General features: G+C 43.2%; 2 protein-coding genes across 6 annotated transcripts in view; both read left to right on the forward strand.

The window, feature by feature from the left end:
• Positions 1–576: 576 nt before the first annotated feature.
• LOC136444828 (volume-regulated anion channel subunit LRRC8E-like) lies at positions 577–11,300 on the forward strand. 5 transcript variants are annotated; one of them, XM_066442571.1, is made up of 11 exons: positions 577–829; positions 3,243–3,461; positions 4,769–4,944; positions 5,420–5,577; positions 5,903–6,152; positions 6,388–6,499; positions 6,648–6,775; positions 7,705–7,844; positions 8,228–8,269; positions 8,654–8,857; positions 10,606–11,300. In XM_066442571.1, exons 2-11 carry the CDS (start codon positions 3,274–3,276, stop codon positions 10,630–10,632), a joined length of 1,425 nt encoding a protein of 474 aa, XP_066298668.1. In that variant the 5' UTR covers positions 577–829; positions 3,243–3,273; the 3' UTR covers positions 10,633–11,300. The 5 variants fall into 5 exon arrangements, with proteins under 5 accessions (XP_066298668.1, XP_066298667.1, XP_066298669.1 ...); XM_066442570.1 differs by having other exon boundaries at positions 579–829; positions 5,420–5,589; XM_066442572.1 differs by lacking the exon at positions 8,228–8,269 and having other exon boundaries at positions 592–829; positions 5,420–5,589.
• Positions 11,301–15,397: 4,097 nt separating this feature from the next.
• Positions 15,398–19,423, forward strand: part of LOC136444437 (thioredoxin domain-containing protein 12-like) — a 102,003-nt gene continuing 97,977 nt past the window's right edge. Inside the window, exon 1 of the mRNA XM_066441984.1 lies at positions 15,398–15,534. Coding sequence (XP_066298081.1) covers positions 15,447–15,534 — 88 coding nt within the window. The 5' untranslated portion in view covers positions 15,398–15,446. The remainder of the gene's footprint in view (positions 15,535–19,423) is intronic.

Here is a 19,423-nt window from a genome sequence, read left to right on the forward strand (position 1 = left end):
ACACCTTGGTTGCAGTGATATCGATACTATGTTTTCCCATTTAGAATCCCGCCGTATGCCGATTCCAGGCTGCGATGCTATCTATAGCCTTTCCTCGTATGATATAAAAGCCTGTATTACGTGGTTATATAACATGGCATACGTGGTGATAGTGTAGCAGTGCGCCCCTTCAACAGAATGTTATGGGCCCGTGCCGCCTGTATCGATGGCTGAAGACCTAGGCTAGGGTGGCTTACGTGCCAGCTGTGCGGTTATACCTTTGTTTATTGTGCGTATCGCTTAGCCGGTGTAACCTACCTGTTCATGCGTACAAGTTCACGGTGCTAACGTGACTGATTTATTTGATCCGTTGCACGCCGGGCGTGCCCTCAACTTGGTATGACTAACGTTTCTAAGGTATTGTTACCCTAAGCTAACCAAGCTCTCTAACCTCCTGGGAAATCCTACGCGTAGGGCTTTGTTATTGTACTTCCTACTAAACGTTTCAAACGCACAGTCCTTCCTATGCGGACGTCCGCAGAAGTTAGAAGAGTGCTGACAGGAAAACCGCATCTGCTTGGAGATTGGGCCAATATGTCTGAATTACGAGGCTAACGTGGCCTACGTGCAGGTTGTGCAGCTGGGATTGCCTCCTAATGATCATATACGTAAGGTGACGTCACGAGACAGACCTTTTAGACAGGAGCGGACGGCTACAAAACGTCGTCTGTGTGGCCAGCCGCCGGGAGAGCCGGGCGCACGGATTTGATAGAGATATCCCTTTAATATAACCATCAACTAATCGGTCTACTAGTGGTCAAAACAACGCGGGCAAAGGTGACAGAAGAAGGTATGTAATCATTTCTAGGTGCTGTGGGCTGTATTTTTTGCGATTCACGAATTCGCCAGTTGAGCGTTTTTAAGGCATGTATACGTGATAGGTAACAGGTACATGTAGATACATTCCGTTAAGGTCAAGGTTTACAAAAATATCAGCGTGAAACAAATCTATTTGTTTAAGAAAGTCAGGTTGTATATATATATATGTCTGTGGAAAGAATAGTGATTGTTTTGCGTTTCTGTAGTGGTGCCCTCCCACCACAGTACAGACTTGGTATTCCATTTGCGCTAAAAACTCATTTGTCAGCTGTGCTCAGATCTACCTGCTTGATTGAATGGAAATAATGGAAACCTTTTAAGTACCGCATTACCAGTAATGGCTCCTGTAAAACAAAAGGTTAAATCTGAATAATGATTTCTGTATGGGTTTTGTTTTTCGCGAGAGTTCTCAGTGTAACGGCATGACTTGAGTATTACATTCGTATGCTACGGCAATTAAAATGCCATTGCTTCTAAACCGGTATCCCGGAGAATAATGTCAAGTTGTAGTTTGCTTCTACTAGTCGCTTGGATGAGCTAATAAGCCAGCTGGCAATTTTCAGCCCGATTACGAACAAACAGAGCTTTTATATAGTATGTATTGAAAATATATGGTTTGAACTATTGTATCAAACTGTAAACCGCAATGTTATAACAGAATATTGATATTGGAATATGTTCGGCATATCTCTACGTTATACTTTTTGTTCCGTCTTAGCTGAGATAAGTATGACCTTCTGTCGCTTAAAGAGACACATTGTTTGTGCCATACGGAGAGGTCATGGCTATATGGAACAGTGGAATGTCAAACAGGAAGTTTACACGGTACCGCACGTAGTCGGATTCCCCATGCGCTACTATAGAGGCATCACGTACATGACCCAGGCTGACCACGCCGTCGGCTACAGGGAAAATATTTGTCAGGGAATTTTGGCCACCATAGCATTTTCATTTGCAGGTGCAGTTGTTACTCAGAGGGGAAAATGTTAACCTTCCCGTGGACTGACTCCTTGCCAATTATTCCTTTTTTGCCGAATGTTACCCCCGTAGGAAGGCCTGGTGGAGGCTTTACATGACCTCTGGGTTTCTTTACGATGGTGTCGTTGACCTTGAAGTCTGACTCCTTGTCATTTATGGGTTCGAATTCTGCCCGGTCTACTATGACTTCCAAGGTGACCGCGGACATGTTTGAATTGGCATGTCTAATTAGTTGGGGTTTTGCCAAAAGTTTGGGTCTTAAGATCTAACGTAACATGTATTGTTAGGGGCGAACCGGGACAAATCGCCAGGGGGGTCGGTGGTAAAGTGCGACTTTGACTATAATTTTTTCCCTGAAATATCCAATGAAGTAATGTTCTTTAGACAATCAGAAACATTCGGTCATCGCACGGTCGGTCATTGCACGTAAACCACATACACCCCCCCCCCCCCCAACACACACACACAACACCCAATCTTGGATCATGCATATGTAAGGTGGAAACTTGCCACTCGGCACGAGTGTGGGGGGTGGGGTGTCCTTACCCTTTCTCACGTTGTGATTTGTTGTTGACTAGTCTTAGCAACGTGTCGTGTTATATCTCACGTTGAAGACTACATGCGCCATCCCCTACTCGGCGCGCAGGCAATTCACAGCACTTCTGTCATTTTGATGCTTACCCATAAGCGCACGTTGCAACTTAGTCGAGTCAATTAGCCTCAGTAACGTTAACGTGCCGTGAGATGCCGCGTGAAGACATCTCACGTTGCGAAGATGAACTCAAGTCTGATACTTGACGCCACTCGGCAGAGAACGTGGGCAGATGCGTCAGCCACGTGAGATTAGACAGCATTGCCGTTAAGGGTACTTAACACAAGGTTTCCTGCCGACTACGTGCAGTGCCTCTCAATGTACGTGCGCTAATAATAGGACGCTGTTGTATAAGGATATAGCTAATATATCCTTATACAACAGTATAAGCATAGCAGGAAAGCCTAGAGACATAAGAGAACACGGGAGGTTTACAGAGGATTGTAGCGGGGATGCAGCAGAGTCACGACCGCAAAGGAAAGCTTGTGGGCATGTATTAAATCAATGCATCACGAACCCTTAATCAACGTGACCTTCAAACCGTTTAACGAGTCGGCGCTGCGACAGTAAAAGTTAGCTCTACATTAGACTAATAATTCAGCGTTGAAAAACGTTCAAAATTCATATGTTCCCATTACGAAAGTGGTAAGCAACTCCTCTCCTTTGTCAGATATAATGACGTGGATTCAGAGAGCGAGGTTGCGGTGAACATTCGGTGAAGGTAGAGCCTGGAACTGGACAGGAAGGCGTGAAGGAGGTCTAAAACTCCCAGTTACTTCTCCCCTGCTAAATGTACTGCTTTTCTCATCTACAGATTTAACTAGAGATAGGAGAGGATTTCTGAGATGTCTTTTGTTGAGAAGCCCGTGGAGAGGGCGGTGGCCATAAAGGCCCTGAAGCCCTGGTGGGACGTGGCCATCGACTACATCCTCATCGGCTTCTTCGTCGTGGGCATCGTCTGCACGCTGAAGGCACTGATGGGGCACGAGATTCTCTGCTTCCCGGATTTACAGGGAAACGATACTTACCAAGGGTGAGGTCAACGGGGGGTAGAGATTGAGATGGAATAGGTGTAGATGGCGCTGAATGCAGTGGAATGGAATGGAATAGGGGTAGATTGGGTGGAATCCGGAATGGATGAAATAGAATCGAATGGAATAGGGTAAAATCCAGATTGGAATGGAGTGCAACCGACAGAAATGGGATGGAATAGTATGGAATCCGGAATCGGAGTGGAATCCGGAATGGATGCAATGTAATCGTATGCGATTGGGAAGATTAATCGATTCCGGAAGGGAATGGGGTGGAATCGAGTGGAACGTGATGGAGTAGAATGAAATGGACTAGAGAATAAAATGGACTTCACTGGACTGGAATGAATGAATGGGCATGCCAAATGGAACTGAACGAAAGACGATACAATGGAACAGAATGGAATATGCGAGAATAGAGTAGAATAAAATAAAATTGTATAGTGAATGATAGAATAGTATAGTATAGTATAGTATAGTATAGTATAGTATAGTATAGTATAGTATAGTATAGTATAGTATAGTATAGTATAGAGAGAAGAATCAGTATAGAATAGAATTATGAATTTTTTTTTTTTAATGCGGTTTTACTTTTCGTCTGCAATGCTGGTCCTTTGTGTTTTGTTCCCTCTGCATATGTGCTGTGCGTTATCCCTGTCCTGTGCGTTACGCCTCCAACTCGTGTTACTTGTCGACGGTCAGGCGGTAGGTTTTTATTTTACGTTTTGTTCCTCAAATGAGTTTTCTTTTAAACATATTTACATTTTATCTTTTTCTATATGCGAACCGTTTGGACTCTTCTCGCCTCTAGCGGGTAGGTCACTGATAGATGTGGACTATTTTTGTAAGAAAAATGCATCAGACACAATGTGTGGAAAACTGGACACGATGCCTAACCACGAAGATCGTGCTAAAATTGTGCTTTATCTAAGTTTTCTCAAGCGTCGGTCATATAGTTTCGTAGGTATTTCAATGTAACATCTACTAACATAATTCCACCAGGATACATAATTCCGCCGGCCACCCTGTAAAGATACGTCCAAACAACCCAACGTCCCCCAGTATAATGCACTCCTGTATATCTAAACTTTGCGTACCGGGGGGTGCTGCACTAGAGATCTCTCAAACCCACTCTCAAAGTGGTGGACTTATGTAACCTGGCAAATTAATGTTTATAGGGGTTAATGCTCCTGTTGATATTCCAAGCAGTGGAACAAATGTGTCGGGCAGTTTGTGACGTCCTCCGTCTCAGTCCAGGAATGGTAGTTAGTTAGTTGAACTTTCATTCCAAATATAATTCCGCCCACAGTTTCATCTCGCGAGAAGAGGCGATCCAGTACTACAGTGTGCCCATGAGTGACTTCGTGCGCTCCTCCTGCCACGCCACCCTCCCCCTCTACCTACAGTACTTCCTCTACACCGTGCTGGTGGAGAAACTGTCCATGTTCGTCATCAACACCTTCTGGCTCAACTTCCCGCACATCAGTAAGTGGAGATCAAAGGCGTAACTGTTGTTTCAATGCGAGCGATGTTCATGTATCGGATTTTAGTAGGGTCGTGTGGCGTAACGACAGGGTGTTCGGCCCGGATTCGAATCCCATGATGCTGTGCCCTTGGGAAAAGTACTTTACACGACTTTCCTCACTCCACTCCGGTGTAAAAAAAATGGGCTTGTTGTTCTCTGTTTGATAAAACAAGTTTTTTTTTTTTAAATGAGTGCAGTTCCATTGTCATTTGTCATTGTCAAAAGCAAGATAAAAAAATTCTTAGACTTCTTCTGGAATATTGACCCTCTCTCTCCTGTCACGTAACTTTCCATACTCTTCTTCTTCTTTTAGATACCCTCTAACAACCACTAATGAAATCACTAATGGGTCATACTCGTGACGTCAGGAGTAGGTCAAAGGTGACCAGAGTTTTTATTCTATGCTCTTAACACTACGTTGTTGTTTGTCAACAGTTTCTGGTGTGATCCGCTTCTACACGCTGGTGTTGGAGACGTCACACCTCCGCCCGGCCTTCGACCTGCGCATCCGCGAGTTCCAGCGGCTGGATGAGGAACTGCAGGAGGCCGACAGCCCGCTCCACAACAATCCGCACAGCACGTCTGCTGCGGAGGTGAGATCTAGAGTAAGGAAACATCTATTGTCTTTTATCATTTCCCTTCTTCCTCTCAACCCATCTCTTGCAGCCTCTCCATGGCACTAGAAGTTTTTGTAAAGTGTGCGTTACAGTTTGACGGTAAAAAGTAGTGAGGCTTTCTTTGAGTTGTCTTGTATTAGATCACGTTAGCCCTTGCGCTCCCTTTGTTTAAGTCTAGTCTGTCGTCTTTTGTCTTTTCCCTTATCCCTCTCACTTTAAGACTTTTGAATGAATAAATGTAATTAGTGTGTAACCTTGACTGTTGATAAATATGATGTTACATCCCGTGTTCTTGGTTCAGGCGAAGGTACGAGAACGCACCTATGAAGACGCCCAGATCACCCAGTTCTGTGAGACCATCATCCGTTACGAGGAAGGCTTCCGCTACTCGCGTATCTGCCTGGGCTATCTGATCAAGTCTCTCCTGATGGCCACCCTGTGCGGAGGCATCCTGTCCTACAGCCTGCCGCACTACTGGGTCTTCCCGCACTTGTTCCATTGCAGCCTGCCCATGCTCAAGGACATCGGCTACAGCGAGTTCATGTGTGCTGGTAAGTCTTTAAGTCTACCAGATCTTCAGAAGTAACGTTAGAGTGCGCAGTCCAGTGGTCTGGTGACACTGCCAAGAGGTTGGGAGTTCGAATCTTTTGCACTTATTTAATTCATTCTCTCGTTTAATTTTCCTTCCTTCCATTTTTCGTTCACTCTCACTCACTCACTCACTCACTCACTCACTCACTCACTCACTCACTCACTCATTATTTCATTCGCTTTTTACATTTTCAGACGACATCGGAATGCTGTTCTTCGTCTCCTTCGTGCTGACCCGCATTTGGATCTGTCTGATCGGGTTCTTCGCTCTCTTCGGAGCCGTCTTCTGCTCGAAGAGCCTCATCCGGTAGGTGTCGCTTTTAAGCAGACCACGATTTGCTTAGTGGTCATAACACCGTTGTAGTCTTAATTGTCTGTTATATCTTCTACACCTCAGCGACTATCTGTCTGTGAAAGGAGATGGTGACTTTCTCACACGATCGTACTTGTTCCAGCTCCATGCGCAAAGAGGACAGTGCGGACATGGACTTCCTGTGCCGCCTGTTTGAGCTGCAGAACCGCGCCGCCCTGGCGTCCTTCAAGGCCATGATCAACTCCGCCATCAAGATCAAGAGCTATCTCCGTAAGTCCACTTTCCCTTCGAATACAGGGATATTGAAGTTTTTCAGGCAGTTATACGTTAGTCTGTCAAGTTTGCATTTTTGTCGGTCGTACTGATGTTGCATCTAACATATCCCTAAATACCCCGTTTAAAAAAAATCCCGTATATATGTTACCCTACGGATTTAGGTGAAGTAGCGATAGGTAACATAATGGATGTACCATCAGTACCAGCTCGTTTGAATTGCAATGTTCTTTTGTAAGATGTAATTTTACCGTAATGAATTCAGCGGGTTTCTTGATGCATAATTTGTTCAGCTGCTTTCTTCATTGCTCTTTGTAGTCAAATAAACTGGAGCTCTTAACAACAAAAGCACAAAGACTCATTTCAGAATCGGGGAGATGGCGGTATTGCTTTGAAATTTATGGTGCTATCACCGGCGCGCCATGTAATATATTTCACACTTATAGTTATCTTTCTTTCTTCTCTTTCTCTCTGTTCATCCCTCTTCTTTCACCTCCCCTTTCTCCTCATATATAGTTAAAGGTCAGATATCAATTGTTAACTTGATCTTTTTTATGCTGCATGAACAGAAAAGTTGGACAGTTTTTCGTCACTCCCCAAGTTTATAAGCAACCGGCGGTTTTGGGCCTGATTTTGAAGGGGCAGTTTTAACTAGGGGTGGGTACCGGTGGCGGGTACCGGTTTTTGTATTTTGATGGAGAGGTCCGAAAAAAACGGTCCGGAAAAAAACAGCGGACCGGTTGTTGGATCGATTAGAAAATGAAAATGAACAGAACAGTGGCGCTCAATAGAAGGTCACTGTGTAGCGGCGACTTGTGCCGCAAAATACACGACCTGTACCAAGCAGTCACACAACTGTCATACACAAAAGACATAGAACTTATATATATAAAAGAAAAACCGTCTTTGATTGATTCCGCATGCAGTGCCGACCACGCCGGGTCATATCGAGTTTTCGAAGGACGGGAAGGAACGTAACTCCATCACCATCGTCTGGGGGAAAGCCACTAGCGCGGAGGAATACGACCTACAGGTTCGCCGCATCACCACTGGCGTCCAAGTCAAGGTTGGTGTGACCCTCCGCGAGAGACCTTTCTTCCTACACCTTGGTGCCAGATTGCAGTATGGGGCAGACACTGATTTTATCTAAAAAAATAAACAAAGAAATTTAAAAGCTATATTTGATGGGAAAACAAGGACCAAGCACAGGTATTTCAGCATTGCTAAGACCATCTGGAACCGGGTAAGGCTTGTTAGGATTGCCACGAAGAGCGACATGTTGTTGTGTGACAATCATTCAGCACCAAGGACGGGGACATGTCCGTCAGTCTAAATGTCATTCCGCGCCGACTAAAGTGTTAATATAATTGATAAGCTAAGTGGCATCTTCTCAGCATGGCTTTTGCATGGTGTTCTTACTTGCATGCCTACTTCACTTCCTTTCTTTAGCGTAAATCAGTTTTCAAATCACGAGAGAAGCTCGACGCGAAGGTGAGCCTGGCTACACTGCACGCATGTTGTCTAGTGAATAGAACAGCGCGCTAGATAGATAAATAGATAGATAGATTGATAAAAAGATAGATAGATTTTCGAGTAGAAAATGTGTTAAGTTCTACCCAAGCTAGTGTTGTGTCCCGAAAAAGATATTGCATACCCTTTCCGGCCTCCTGATGGACCAGCTGACCCTTGTGAAGGTCATTTTTCCAATGGTGTGTATTCTCACACAACCGCCAGAGGGCGCTGGCGGACGGTCTTAATTTTTTCCGTTCCCTCAATGCTGTGCAACCGACCGCAACCGCTAGACGTCGCTGGTAGACCGTCAAAGTTGCAACTTACGGTGGCAATAAAAGCTGATTAACACTTCCTCCTTCCCAGGTTGTGCACATGACCTTCCAGCCCAACACCGCTGACGTCCTGGGACTGAAGGAAGGGGAATACAAGCTGACGCTGCTGGCCAAGAACGCCTTCGGGACCTGCCTGGAGCCCCGCACCGCCACCATGCAGTACTTCGCCGACGGAACCCGCCCGGAGATCCGTAACGCTCCCCTCGCCACGGAGAACTACCACAAATCCGCTATGGTGTAGTAGCCTTGCTTTTGACTCGGGTGTGTAAGAGGGGTGACTTAAGTTTTTCTTGACAGACATAGGGTGTTTGCACGTCACAGCATTTGTGGATGAACAGACAGGTAATGCTTTTCAGTTCTCTTGAAAATTTAATTCTTGCGCCCCTTAAACTTACACAAAAGCAGGAAGCAGACGTGTTGATGTAGAGAGATATCACCGGTTTGAAATCTTTCCCGCATGAGAAGACTTCGCACGAGTCTTCGTAGTCTCCAAGAATATCTTTCGTTCGCAAAGCACTATCCATGGGCCAAAAAAATTTCCTTTTGCCACCAGTATATCTGCTTGGAGAGTCTTTGCACAACCAATCCAACGTGGCAGACACTAATTTATGACGTAACCACATGCACGTGGCTGCAGGCACCCTATTGTCTTGATAAGGTGTAGGTTGCTGCTATTAAGACAACCCATGCGATGTAAGCAACTAGAGATGTATTTATTGTTACAGTACTTATAGTGACTGTACTTAAGTGATAGCACTGGTCACTTTAAATTTTGAAAGAGAGTTGGAACACATGTTTTTACAGTTAACCATTTCGATCCTTTCAAAAGCTATGGCAGAAAATACTAAAAGACTAGTAATAAATCTGTACGTATACGGTGGAGAGCGTACTCTTTCCAATACTATGCGTATTTTTGAGTATCCCACAGCAGATGTCAATACAAGACCTGGAAAAAATGCAGAATCGAATCTTGGAAAGTGCCTTTTTAAAATCTAAAGTGACCAGTGTTTGGTGATATAATTTGTGAGAGATATTTTGTGAGAGATATTCTACTAGTTTGTCTTAGAAATATCAGTATTTATCTATCAAAGACTATCAGAACAAGAGAAACTTTAGAAATAGTTTGAAAGCTCACCTAACAGAGCAAAATAGTCTCTATCTTCTTCCCACTCAAGCTTTTACATTGCTGTGTACATTTGTCGGTGTTCATAACATTGCTTCATGTCTAAAGAGTGACTATGTAGAGTAGTGGGTTTGAACACATTAGTCTTGAGCTCACTCGAACTTTCTTGCTTCTATCAGTGCAGATAATGTATAACGAACGCTGCATCTACTGTAAAAGCTGTGCTTTTATCCTATTCTATGAACTGTATCCTCTATTCTTAAGCCATATTCAAGATTTGTGTATGCTGTGATATCGTGACCAACATGGCTAGTATGCAGTACTCAAGCAATATGCTGTTTTGTGCGCGGTGGTTAAAAATTGTGGCGGTCAACATTTTGGTCATTTTCTCGCTCAATAGTTCGTGATTATTTTTGCTTGTAAATTTCAGCACTTCTGTTTTTCCCCACTTTGTTCCACAAGTAAAAGAAAAAGGACAACTGTGGAAACGACTCTAGTTCCGCATGCTTTCCCCTCATACGATTCATGCGTCGTTTGTTAAAGGTGTTTTCAAGTGAACTCGATAGGAAGACGACGCCACATTGGCGAGGAAGGTTCAGGCAGATGAAAATTTGCTGTGTAGAACGTTTCTATGACACGATGACAATGTTGGTGGATTATGCCATAGTCACGCGATTGAATACTGGTATTACACCATTTCTACACGTAGTTGCACCATCTACTTGGCCTGCTTTTGTATTTTTCTACACTTTTCTCTTTCTCTTTTACACATCCACTGCAACTAATACTGTTTCCTCGGCCTCGTGTGCAAAAAAGTACGTTGGACTCGATCGAACAGCATCCATTCTTTTCTGTTTCAGGACCTTCTGGTCGAGACCTCGTGCTAAATGAGGCCCATCGCTCAGAGATGTGCCTGAAACGACAACTTAAATACCACTCGATGAATGTCATCGCTTTACAAACTTTTAGGAAACAATTTTTTCCCCAAGAATCAATCTTTACGCAGCATGACAGGGTGGGCATGTGTTCTTGATACGGACAAAACAGCAGCGAGCTGAAAAACCTGCCCAGTGGCAGCTGAGGCCCTAAAACCAGCAAATAACGTAACTTAACGTGAACAAAGCTCTATGAAATATTTTCAATGGAACCACTCGTGTAAAGGTCTCGTACAATCTAGACATTGGAAGCATTTTTGTGAGATTGAACGTACTGAGATTATGTTTTTTCTTCTAAGTGAACCATTTTGTATCCGCTTTGGTGACATTCTCGTTGGCACGAGAAGGTATCTAGTTTGCTTCGTGACTGGTTTGGAGAGAGAAAGGAACGTTGCATTTAGAAATAGAGTTAGTTGTTCTGTTGTAATAATGAGGATTGTCGTAGTATATGAAAAAATAGTTGATGATATATATTACCGCTATCTGTGTTTCATATTGGAAGACGCTAATGAAGTGTTGCGTGTAGCTGCAAAGTTTGTAACCCAAAAGAGGTTTAAAGAGCTTTGACTACAGGGGCCAGATAAGTTGCTCGAGATTAATAAAGTGACGATGTCGTGAAATTTCTGTAGTTGTGTAATTTGTTTAGTGCTTTACCAGTGAAAGGGAATTTTATATTAGGATATCTATGATCCATATTTCAATGCAGTATCTATTACAATAATTCTGGAGCCAAGGAGGCTGAAGTAAACTGCGGTACAAGGACGCCACTATCTTTCAGCGGAACTGCAGTAGAACTGCAACTAAGATGTCACCTTCGTGGTGTGGATACTGATTGGTCCATTAAGATAAATTGACCAATCAGCGTAGACTAAAGTTTTCTCTGCGGGAAAATGACTACGTATTTCTGGTAAAAATGGTCAAAATCTGGCTGCTATAAATGACCAAGTTATTTCTAATCATCACCACCATTAGGTTTCTGATATCAATTCTACCACTACCTCTGGACAATCAGCATTCAATGCATGATGTACATGTATGCGGATATATCTATTGATGTTCCCGTATAGCAAACATTGCTGAATGGCTAGCATAGCTTAGATTGACCTATCAGTGAATAGCTACATTGACATCATAGCCAATTTGGAGCATTTATTTCATTGGCTGCTAGAGGTCGCCCTTAAACATCCAATGTAAAATCGCATTGGCAATACTTCAGTTCTGACGTTCTTTTCTAATCCGCTTGTGAGCGCCCTTGACCCGTAGCAAAAAAAAAAAAAAAACTGCGATTGCCAGGATTGTGGCCATTGTTTTTGTTGAGTGGAGAGAATTTGAGAAAATACGTGATAAGGTAACTTTCATGAAATAATATATCTTCTGCTGCTTCTAATGTTTCTAAATGTTCATGTAACGTTGCCCGGGTTCCTGTTATCTACTAAAAGTCGACCTGGTATGCCATGAGCGTTGCGTGGATCCAAAGCGCCGTATATGCATTCTCTCGCTTGCGCAACTGCTTGTCAATTGCCGTTTCACAGTATCGAAATTCCTGTCGACCAGAATCGTTCCCCTCTGGCTTCAAAGACAACTTAAGCCGAGAGTTTTCTTAACGCAGCTTCTTTATTCCATCGGTCAGCATCCGATTATAGAAGTTCGAAGTTTCAGCGTCCCTTTCCGCGCAGTCACCGTAAAATCTATCGGTTCTACGTGAGACGGTACACGAGTACCTGCTAACGACTTTGACTCCTGTATCGGGAAATGACAAAAGCTCTGAACAAAACGATCCGTTACGACGAAAACGTCCCGCCAAGTTGTGCAGGCTCGTTTCCCCTCGCCCATGAGGATTAGTCAACTCCAATCTCAGCAGGAACTTTGCTTGGTCTTGACATCAAAGCCAATTAGCTATACAGATAACGTTGTATAGATTATGGTCGGGTACGTGTGTTTGATATACCATTAGTCTTTCAGTGGTTTAGAACTTCAACGTCATAAACCGATGAAGGGCCGTGTGCAGTATATACTCGTACTCATTATCAAAACTATGGATGCTGGGGATACTCAATGAGTATCCCCAGCATCCATAGTTTTGATAATGAGTCTTAATGGCATATCAAACACACGTACCCGACCGAGTCATGATCAAACTTTCATCAAAACTAAGGATGCTGGTTGATATGCATACGCCTGCAATGTTATGAGGCACATTTACGTTGGTACGCTCAAAGATTTCCCGAGCTATGTTTGAAATCTTCTTTGAAATCTTTATTAGACATACATGTACCACGTTCCCAGACTCTAGATGATATGATATGTTAGGTTTTCCAGGTATTGTGTTTGGTATTTGTGGGGGAACTTTCACAACAACAGCACCTCAGCCGTCTTGGCTCCAAAACAGCCCATCGGAAATCCGTCATTCATATCCTCACCCCACCGAAAAGATTACAAACCAAGAAATGGGCCAATAAATGCATTTTTCCGCTCTTAGCTCTTGTGCGGTTTTCAATTTTCGGATTATGTTCCACTTGGTTGAAAACCTATCATACACGATTGATTGTTCTTGATGTATATGTGAGATATAGAAGAAGAAAAGTCCCTATTACAAAACTAAACTCACACTCACACTGCGACAAACAAACAAACAAACAAACAAACAAACAAACGGGTCAGTATTGTAGTTGACGGTATAGGAGGGTCTAGGGGCGAAAACAGTAATGTAATGGAACTAGAACTTAACTTCGAATTCTGCTCAACTTTCCCGTGAATTCACAAAAAAACATTGTGCTATTGCTTCTCTAGCTCTAATCACGCTATCCGATAACGTCCACACGAAGTTCAATGCATATATGTAGATAGCGCTGCCTCCGTAAATCCGACTGTGATACCATCGTGGAAACGAAAAGACCTATGCAATGCTAATCGTTGCAGTGAAGAATATAGATATAAACTTTGTACTGCAACTTTGGAACATAAAAATAGCACTCACAAAGAAAAGCTGATAAAAGAGAGAATAATGGCCGACAAAAATGCCTAAAAAGAGGTCGATACCAAGAGCCTAACCTCTGCTTAATTGGAGAGTAGTCAATTATATCTTGGCAGTGAGAGCTTTTGGAATACAAGTTAGCCATTACGCTCGCACCGACTTGTTTAATTAAGGGTTAATGACCCGCCCCGAGGTGCATATGGTGTCATAACGCCTGGTCAGGTGCTATAACCACCGAATAAAACCACCGAGTGAGCGAAGCGAACGAGGTGGTTTTATGAGGTGGTTATAGCACCTGACCAGGCGTTATGACACCATATGCACCGAGGAACAGGCGGGTCATTAACGTTATTATCACATAGCCTATCCAAACTGACCCATATAAGAGTAAAAGATACCTGTATGACACATTGATCTCTTACTACATGTTAATGCATCAGTCCAATTTGAGAAATGCATGTGAAAATTTACATTTGTCATTTCTGTGCAGAGTACTGTATTACAGATTTCATTTTGAAACTAAAACTTCCACAGAAAATCTTTCACAACATTACAATCTTTGCATACAAATCGTGTTTTCAAATCTACTCTACTATACTCTGTAGGACACCCAGAAGGGAGGATTAATGATGATAATCATTCCTCCCTTCTGGGTGTCCTTCTGATTGGTCAATATTATTGAACACCACTTAGTCACTACCATAGCTCCCTCTGATTGGTCAAAATCATTGAACACCACCCATGACTAATTGAACACCACTTATGGGACTTTTATTGCATTATGGCGTCATAACCGAAGGAAATGGAGGCTTCTGATTGGTTGACGCTATCTAACTATGTGATAATGGACTATACCACACCACTTTCAGGATGGGAGTGTCGAACTGTAATATCATATGTTGTAGTATCGTGAAAATACAGCGTACAGATTCAGTGCCCAAAGTCCCCATGTTTCAAAGGGACCTGATTAAATACGAACACATAAGTTATAAAATTCAAACAAGTCCATCCAGATGATATAGGCGGAAACACAGTACCCTCGTCGGAGGTGTACCTTCTTTCCGGAGGTAACAATTAAGTTTCTTAGAAGGACAAGACAAGATAAGAAAGACAGGATGTAGGAATTCATAGTTTGTCGAATGATTGGATTGTATGAGTGATAGAAGAACTTATAGGATCTTATAGGAAAGAAACAGATCATCATGCTCGAGCTCACCGTCCATACCTCTTATGCCTAAAGATCTTACAACATGTAACAGGTAACTGCAGTATCTTACGTCGATACTGGAGGGCGCTGTTTATGGGCCAAGAACGACTCTGCACAGGTTGACTGATAACATCTGTGTATTAACATCTTGCATGGTACTAGTATACGGTCTATACAATCCTGAGAAATTAACTGTATTCAAGACTGTATCATACTTGTAGCATACGAACACACGTAAGAATGTTATGACATGTTTACAAGTAGATATAACGCGTGAAAATCTGAAAGCTTAGATGGCCAGGACGGTGTGGAAAATTAATGTGAAAATCCCTCTAGGCTCTACCATTGAAAGTATCCAAAGATTTAACGTTATATAGGGAAGATAGGCAAGTAAAGTTATGAACAAAAATATGCGTTGTGTACTATTAACACCAAGGTCTTTCATGTTCATTGGAAACACGAAATTAATTTGGAATTGCCCAAAGTGTATAAAAGTGGCGGGAAAACCGCACGTGGGCCAAGTTTTCAGCTGGTAGGTGTCACGAGGTGCATTGTGGGCGATTTCATCTGCTCTGTGGAACCAAAATGGCGTCAAGTTTGATTGTGAGTTTGGCTGTTCTGGGCTGTTTGTCGGTGTTAGGCTGTGCGGGGGAGGATCAGAACAAGGGAAGGGGTGAGTACGAATTATTATCTTCTAATCTAGCATAGGATCATGTTGGATCATCGTGTTTTGTCGCGATTGTGCTAGGGAGGCCGCCGCAGCGCGCTCGGCGCCGCGATGCCACGTCCACTCCGCACGGCGTTTGGCCTTTGGACCGAGCCGATCGAAAATTCCGAAGTTGATCTTGACGTGGTTAGATGTTGTCCACCGCCCGATCGATGTGTTCCCGCGTGAAATAGGAGACCAGGGTTAAAAGGGGCACGGCTACCTTTTAGATGCCATTCCCTGAGTCTCATAAAATTTGTCACAAGGAGACGGGATCCCATTCCTCTCGCACTCGGCAGTGTTTGTGAAATCAACACGATTTCGGCTACGCGGATGTAAGTTTCATAGCCGTTACCAACGATATCTGCCGCTACCATGCCTCGGCAACTATCACAGGAAAACAGCAAAGATCAGGGCAGGATTTTCACGTCTATGTTAGCGTAAAATAGATCTATATTCAAGCCGTGGTGTCTGATGTAGGCAGCGGGGCAAGAACTCTCTCCACCCGAGCACCAAACCGACACGTCACGATAAACCACGAACCCGGAAGTACCGCTCTCGCCCCATTTCTCAAGCACCCTTGGCCAAAAATTACACGTAAAGTCATCGACAACGATTTTGATCACAATAATCATGATATGAATTTATGTTTCCAAATATTTTTTTCTAAAAAGGATTATGGTTTTGACAAATGTGAGGATTAATATTGAAAAGTTGATAACTACTCATGATTCACAACTACTCAGTCATCTGTAACTCATAACCGGAACCGTATGTAAAGTTATGTAATCACTAAGCATCATGCACACACCAGTAGTAGCTAGTGAAAGAGATGCAACATCAGTCTGGGGTTTTAAGTATTAACCATCGCAGCACGCTCTATATGTGGCATCTTATATCCCTAAATGAATGACTCACGCACAACACAGGAAAGACTGTGGGCTGTGATTGATAACATGTTCGCAGCAGTAGTAACCAACAGGAGAGCATTCCCCTTACGACCGCGTGCAGGCGGTCGACGTAAAACTATACCGTGTCGTCTCTGAGGTCTTCTGGTTGGTAGCTCAGCCACACATGGCTTAGGCAATTCTCTGTCAGAAGAAAAGCAATCACCTTCCCCACTGAGAGATATGAAACCGTAAAACCTCTCACTGAGAATCATTGAATCAAGCTGCAGGGCCCAAAACTGTATCCTGTATTGTAGTTGGTGATTAGAAATTATCAGTTACACATGAACGTAAACAAGAGGAACAAAATATTATTGTATTACGACAATGGGAGATGCTTTAGTAATGCTGTATTGGGTTGTGTGATAATCTTTTAATCTAGTGATGTTATATAATAATCTTAACTGTGGCCTGCCAGCAGCTTGTCTCTGCGTGGCCTGGTTTCGTGCTACGCGCTGCCCGTGGCACTCAAGCGAGACCTCTGTGATGGAATTTTGTGGAGATGAATTATTTCCTTTGTTGCGCTGTACTCATCAGGAATTGAAGCTGAGCTTGGATTATTGAACCCCGCGACCCGCCAATTTTCAGATGTAATCAACAGTCCCCGAGAAGAGGGCAGGTTTGTGCGGCGTGTCGGGTGAAATTTCTCCCTGCATTTGTCTGCTCGTCTCTCCGTATGTCCACACATTGGGCTTGTCTCCCATTCAGGACGAACGGTGGTCACAATTTGCTCTCGGTAGATTAAATGCCTACCCAATTCTTGGAGTAGTTCTCAGCTGGTGTAAGAGAGGCTGGGTGAAATATTACGCTGGCGATCGCTGGCGTCTCGTGAATACAGATCTTTTGATGTCTGTGAACGATGCACGTCGTACATTCAAGTGAAGCACATTCATTGAAGATGAATGGATTTGATATGTCTGCTCGCCAAAGCTCATATGAGTTATTCTTTTCACGGAAAAGCACAACGGAGAAACTGACGGTTGCTTAGATGGATGGGATTGGAGCCCATTTCAATATCTCAGTTTGCAGGGCTCACGAACATATTGACTATTAGGAATCATGCACATTTCCGCCTTGTTTTACATACAGATGGTAGGGTGGTTGTGCTGTAACACATCTAAACTGTGCCAGCTGGGGATGATTTATTCCTGGTTTGATTAATTGTAGACAGTTGGCGCAGTTATGATAGCAGAGATGATAGGGTAGTTTTCTTCTGCTGTATGACATCTTTGCCATGGTTCCTTTTGCCACCTGTCCGTCATCGGGGGGTTTTGCAGGAAACCCTGTGTTTAGGGGATAGACAATGATTAAGGGTTGTTGCGGCAATATCGGCCCATATGGCACCCCATGGGTGAACCAGTGTATGTGGTATTGTACTTGTTGCAAAGACATCTGTCTTTGTGAACATACTTGACAAATGTAGAGATCATCTGTTTTGATTGTGGATCTTCACATAATTATAGAAAATACTGCCATATATATGTATGTTCTATAAATTCCTAAAGTTCACTGGGATTTAATTTCGCCATCAGGAGAAAATTTGATGGAATGTTCCTGGTGATTTTAGTGGACAGAAGACAGAGCAAGTGTTTTCATGGTAGTTTTAAGTTCGCAGTGAATAGATTACCAGGAAAACTGTGAACATTAAACCAATGTGAAAATTTCAACAATTTCTGTACGAAGCCTTCTGTGGTAGTATAGAATGAGACGTATGTGTGCTCATTCTACCATGCAAGGCAGTAACGGTAAGTGTCCAGATAAATGTTGTACTGCACCAGGAAAAAGCTTGAGATTACTCCAGGCTTTTAGGTTTTGTTTCGGTACACAGTGCAGCCATCTTGAAACTATATCATGTCTATAGCGCTGCCCAATTGGGATTCATTTGGGCAAATGGGAGCGGACGTCCCTGAGGGAGGGATACAATAGTGCAATATCCTGTGATTGAAATTGCCGAGCGTAGAATAGAAGTTGTTTTCAAGCCAGCGATTCGCCTTAGGTGATAGTTGAAAGCCAAGTGGACGGTGGCTTTGATAGGTTGACAGCCCCTATGATAGAGCGGCCGAGCTAGAAACATTTGAGAGCTCTGGGAGTTGAAAGAACTTAGTGCACGCTGTGTTAAGCCTTTTATCTTGTAGGTGCACATTATCGGCGAAAGACCACCTTGCTTTTTTATGCTTTTCGATCCAAGGTAGAATACTGAAAGCCGCCTAGAACTTCTTTGCTGGATGTTGAAATCGACAGAAGTGGTTTTCAAAGTGAAGGTCATGTTTCTCTGAAGCATAGTTACTCTTCTTGGTTACCAAGTGAGGCATCAGCATTCAGCAGGGGTGTTCTGTTAATGGGAGATGGCTTATTTTAAGCAAGGGGATGAACAACTAGAATGTGATTATGTTGCACATTTCATTAGGCTTACATGTCTGTGTACAATTCCTTTCCGTCTTTCGTCTCGAAAAAGTCAGAAACGTCTTCTGTTTGGAAGTAAGTCAAAATCTACCCATGTGGAAAATAGAATTGTTGTACCTTTATTTGACCACTATAATCGTACGTACATATATTACGCGGGGTTAACGGTTGGCGTAGCGTAGTGGCATCTTCGTTCATATGAACCTTTCCAGTTTACGAGCAGACAAGCAAAGGTTTTCATACGCAAGGAAAGGTTGGGTAACGGGATATGAATATCAATAGAGCACTTTGTCCATTTTGCATGGCCCAAACTGTTAGAGGTGACAGCATTTTGCGTCATCTGAATTCTAGGACGGTAGTGTACATCTACACCCTAATGGTAATGATCAGTATTATGGATTAGCAGCAGCCGATCCTTGAAGAGGTGCCTAGAATATTCAATGTCATCTCCTCAACAATATTTCTGCTAATAACTGAGAAAATCTTGGCAATCTGACAAGAAAATA

Source organism: Branchiostoma lanceolatum, chromosome 11, assembly GCF_035083965.1.
Source record: "Branchiostoma lanceolatum isolate klBraLanc5 chromosome 11, klBraLanc5.hap2, whole genome shotgun sequence".
Lineage (NCBI taxonomy): Eukaryota > Metazoa > Chordata > Leptocardii > Amphioxiformes > Branchiostomatidae > Branchiostoma > Branchiostoma lanceolatum.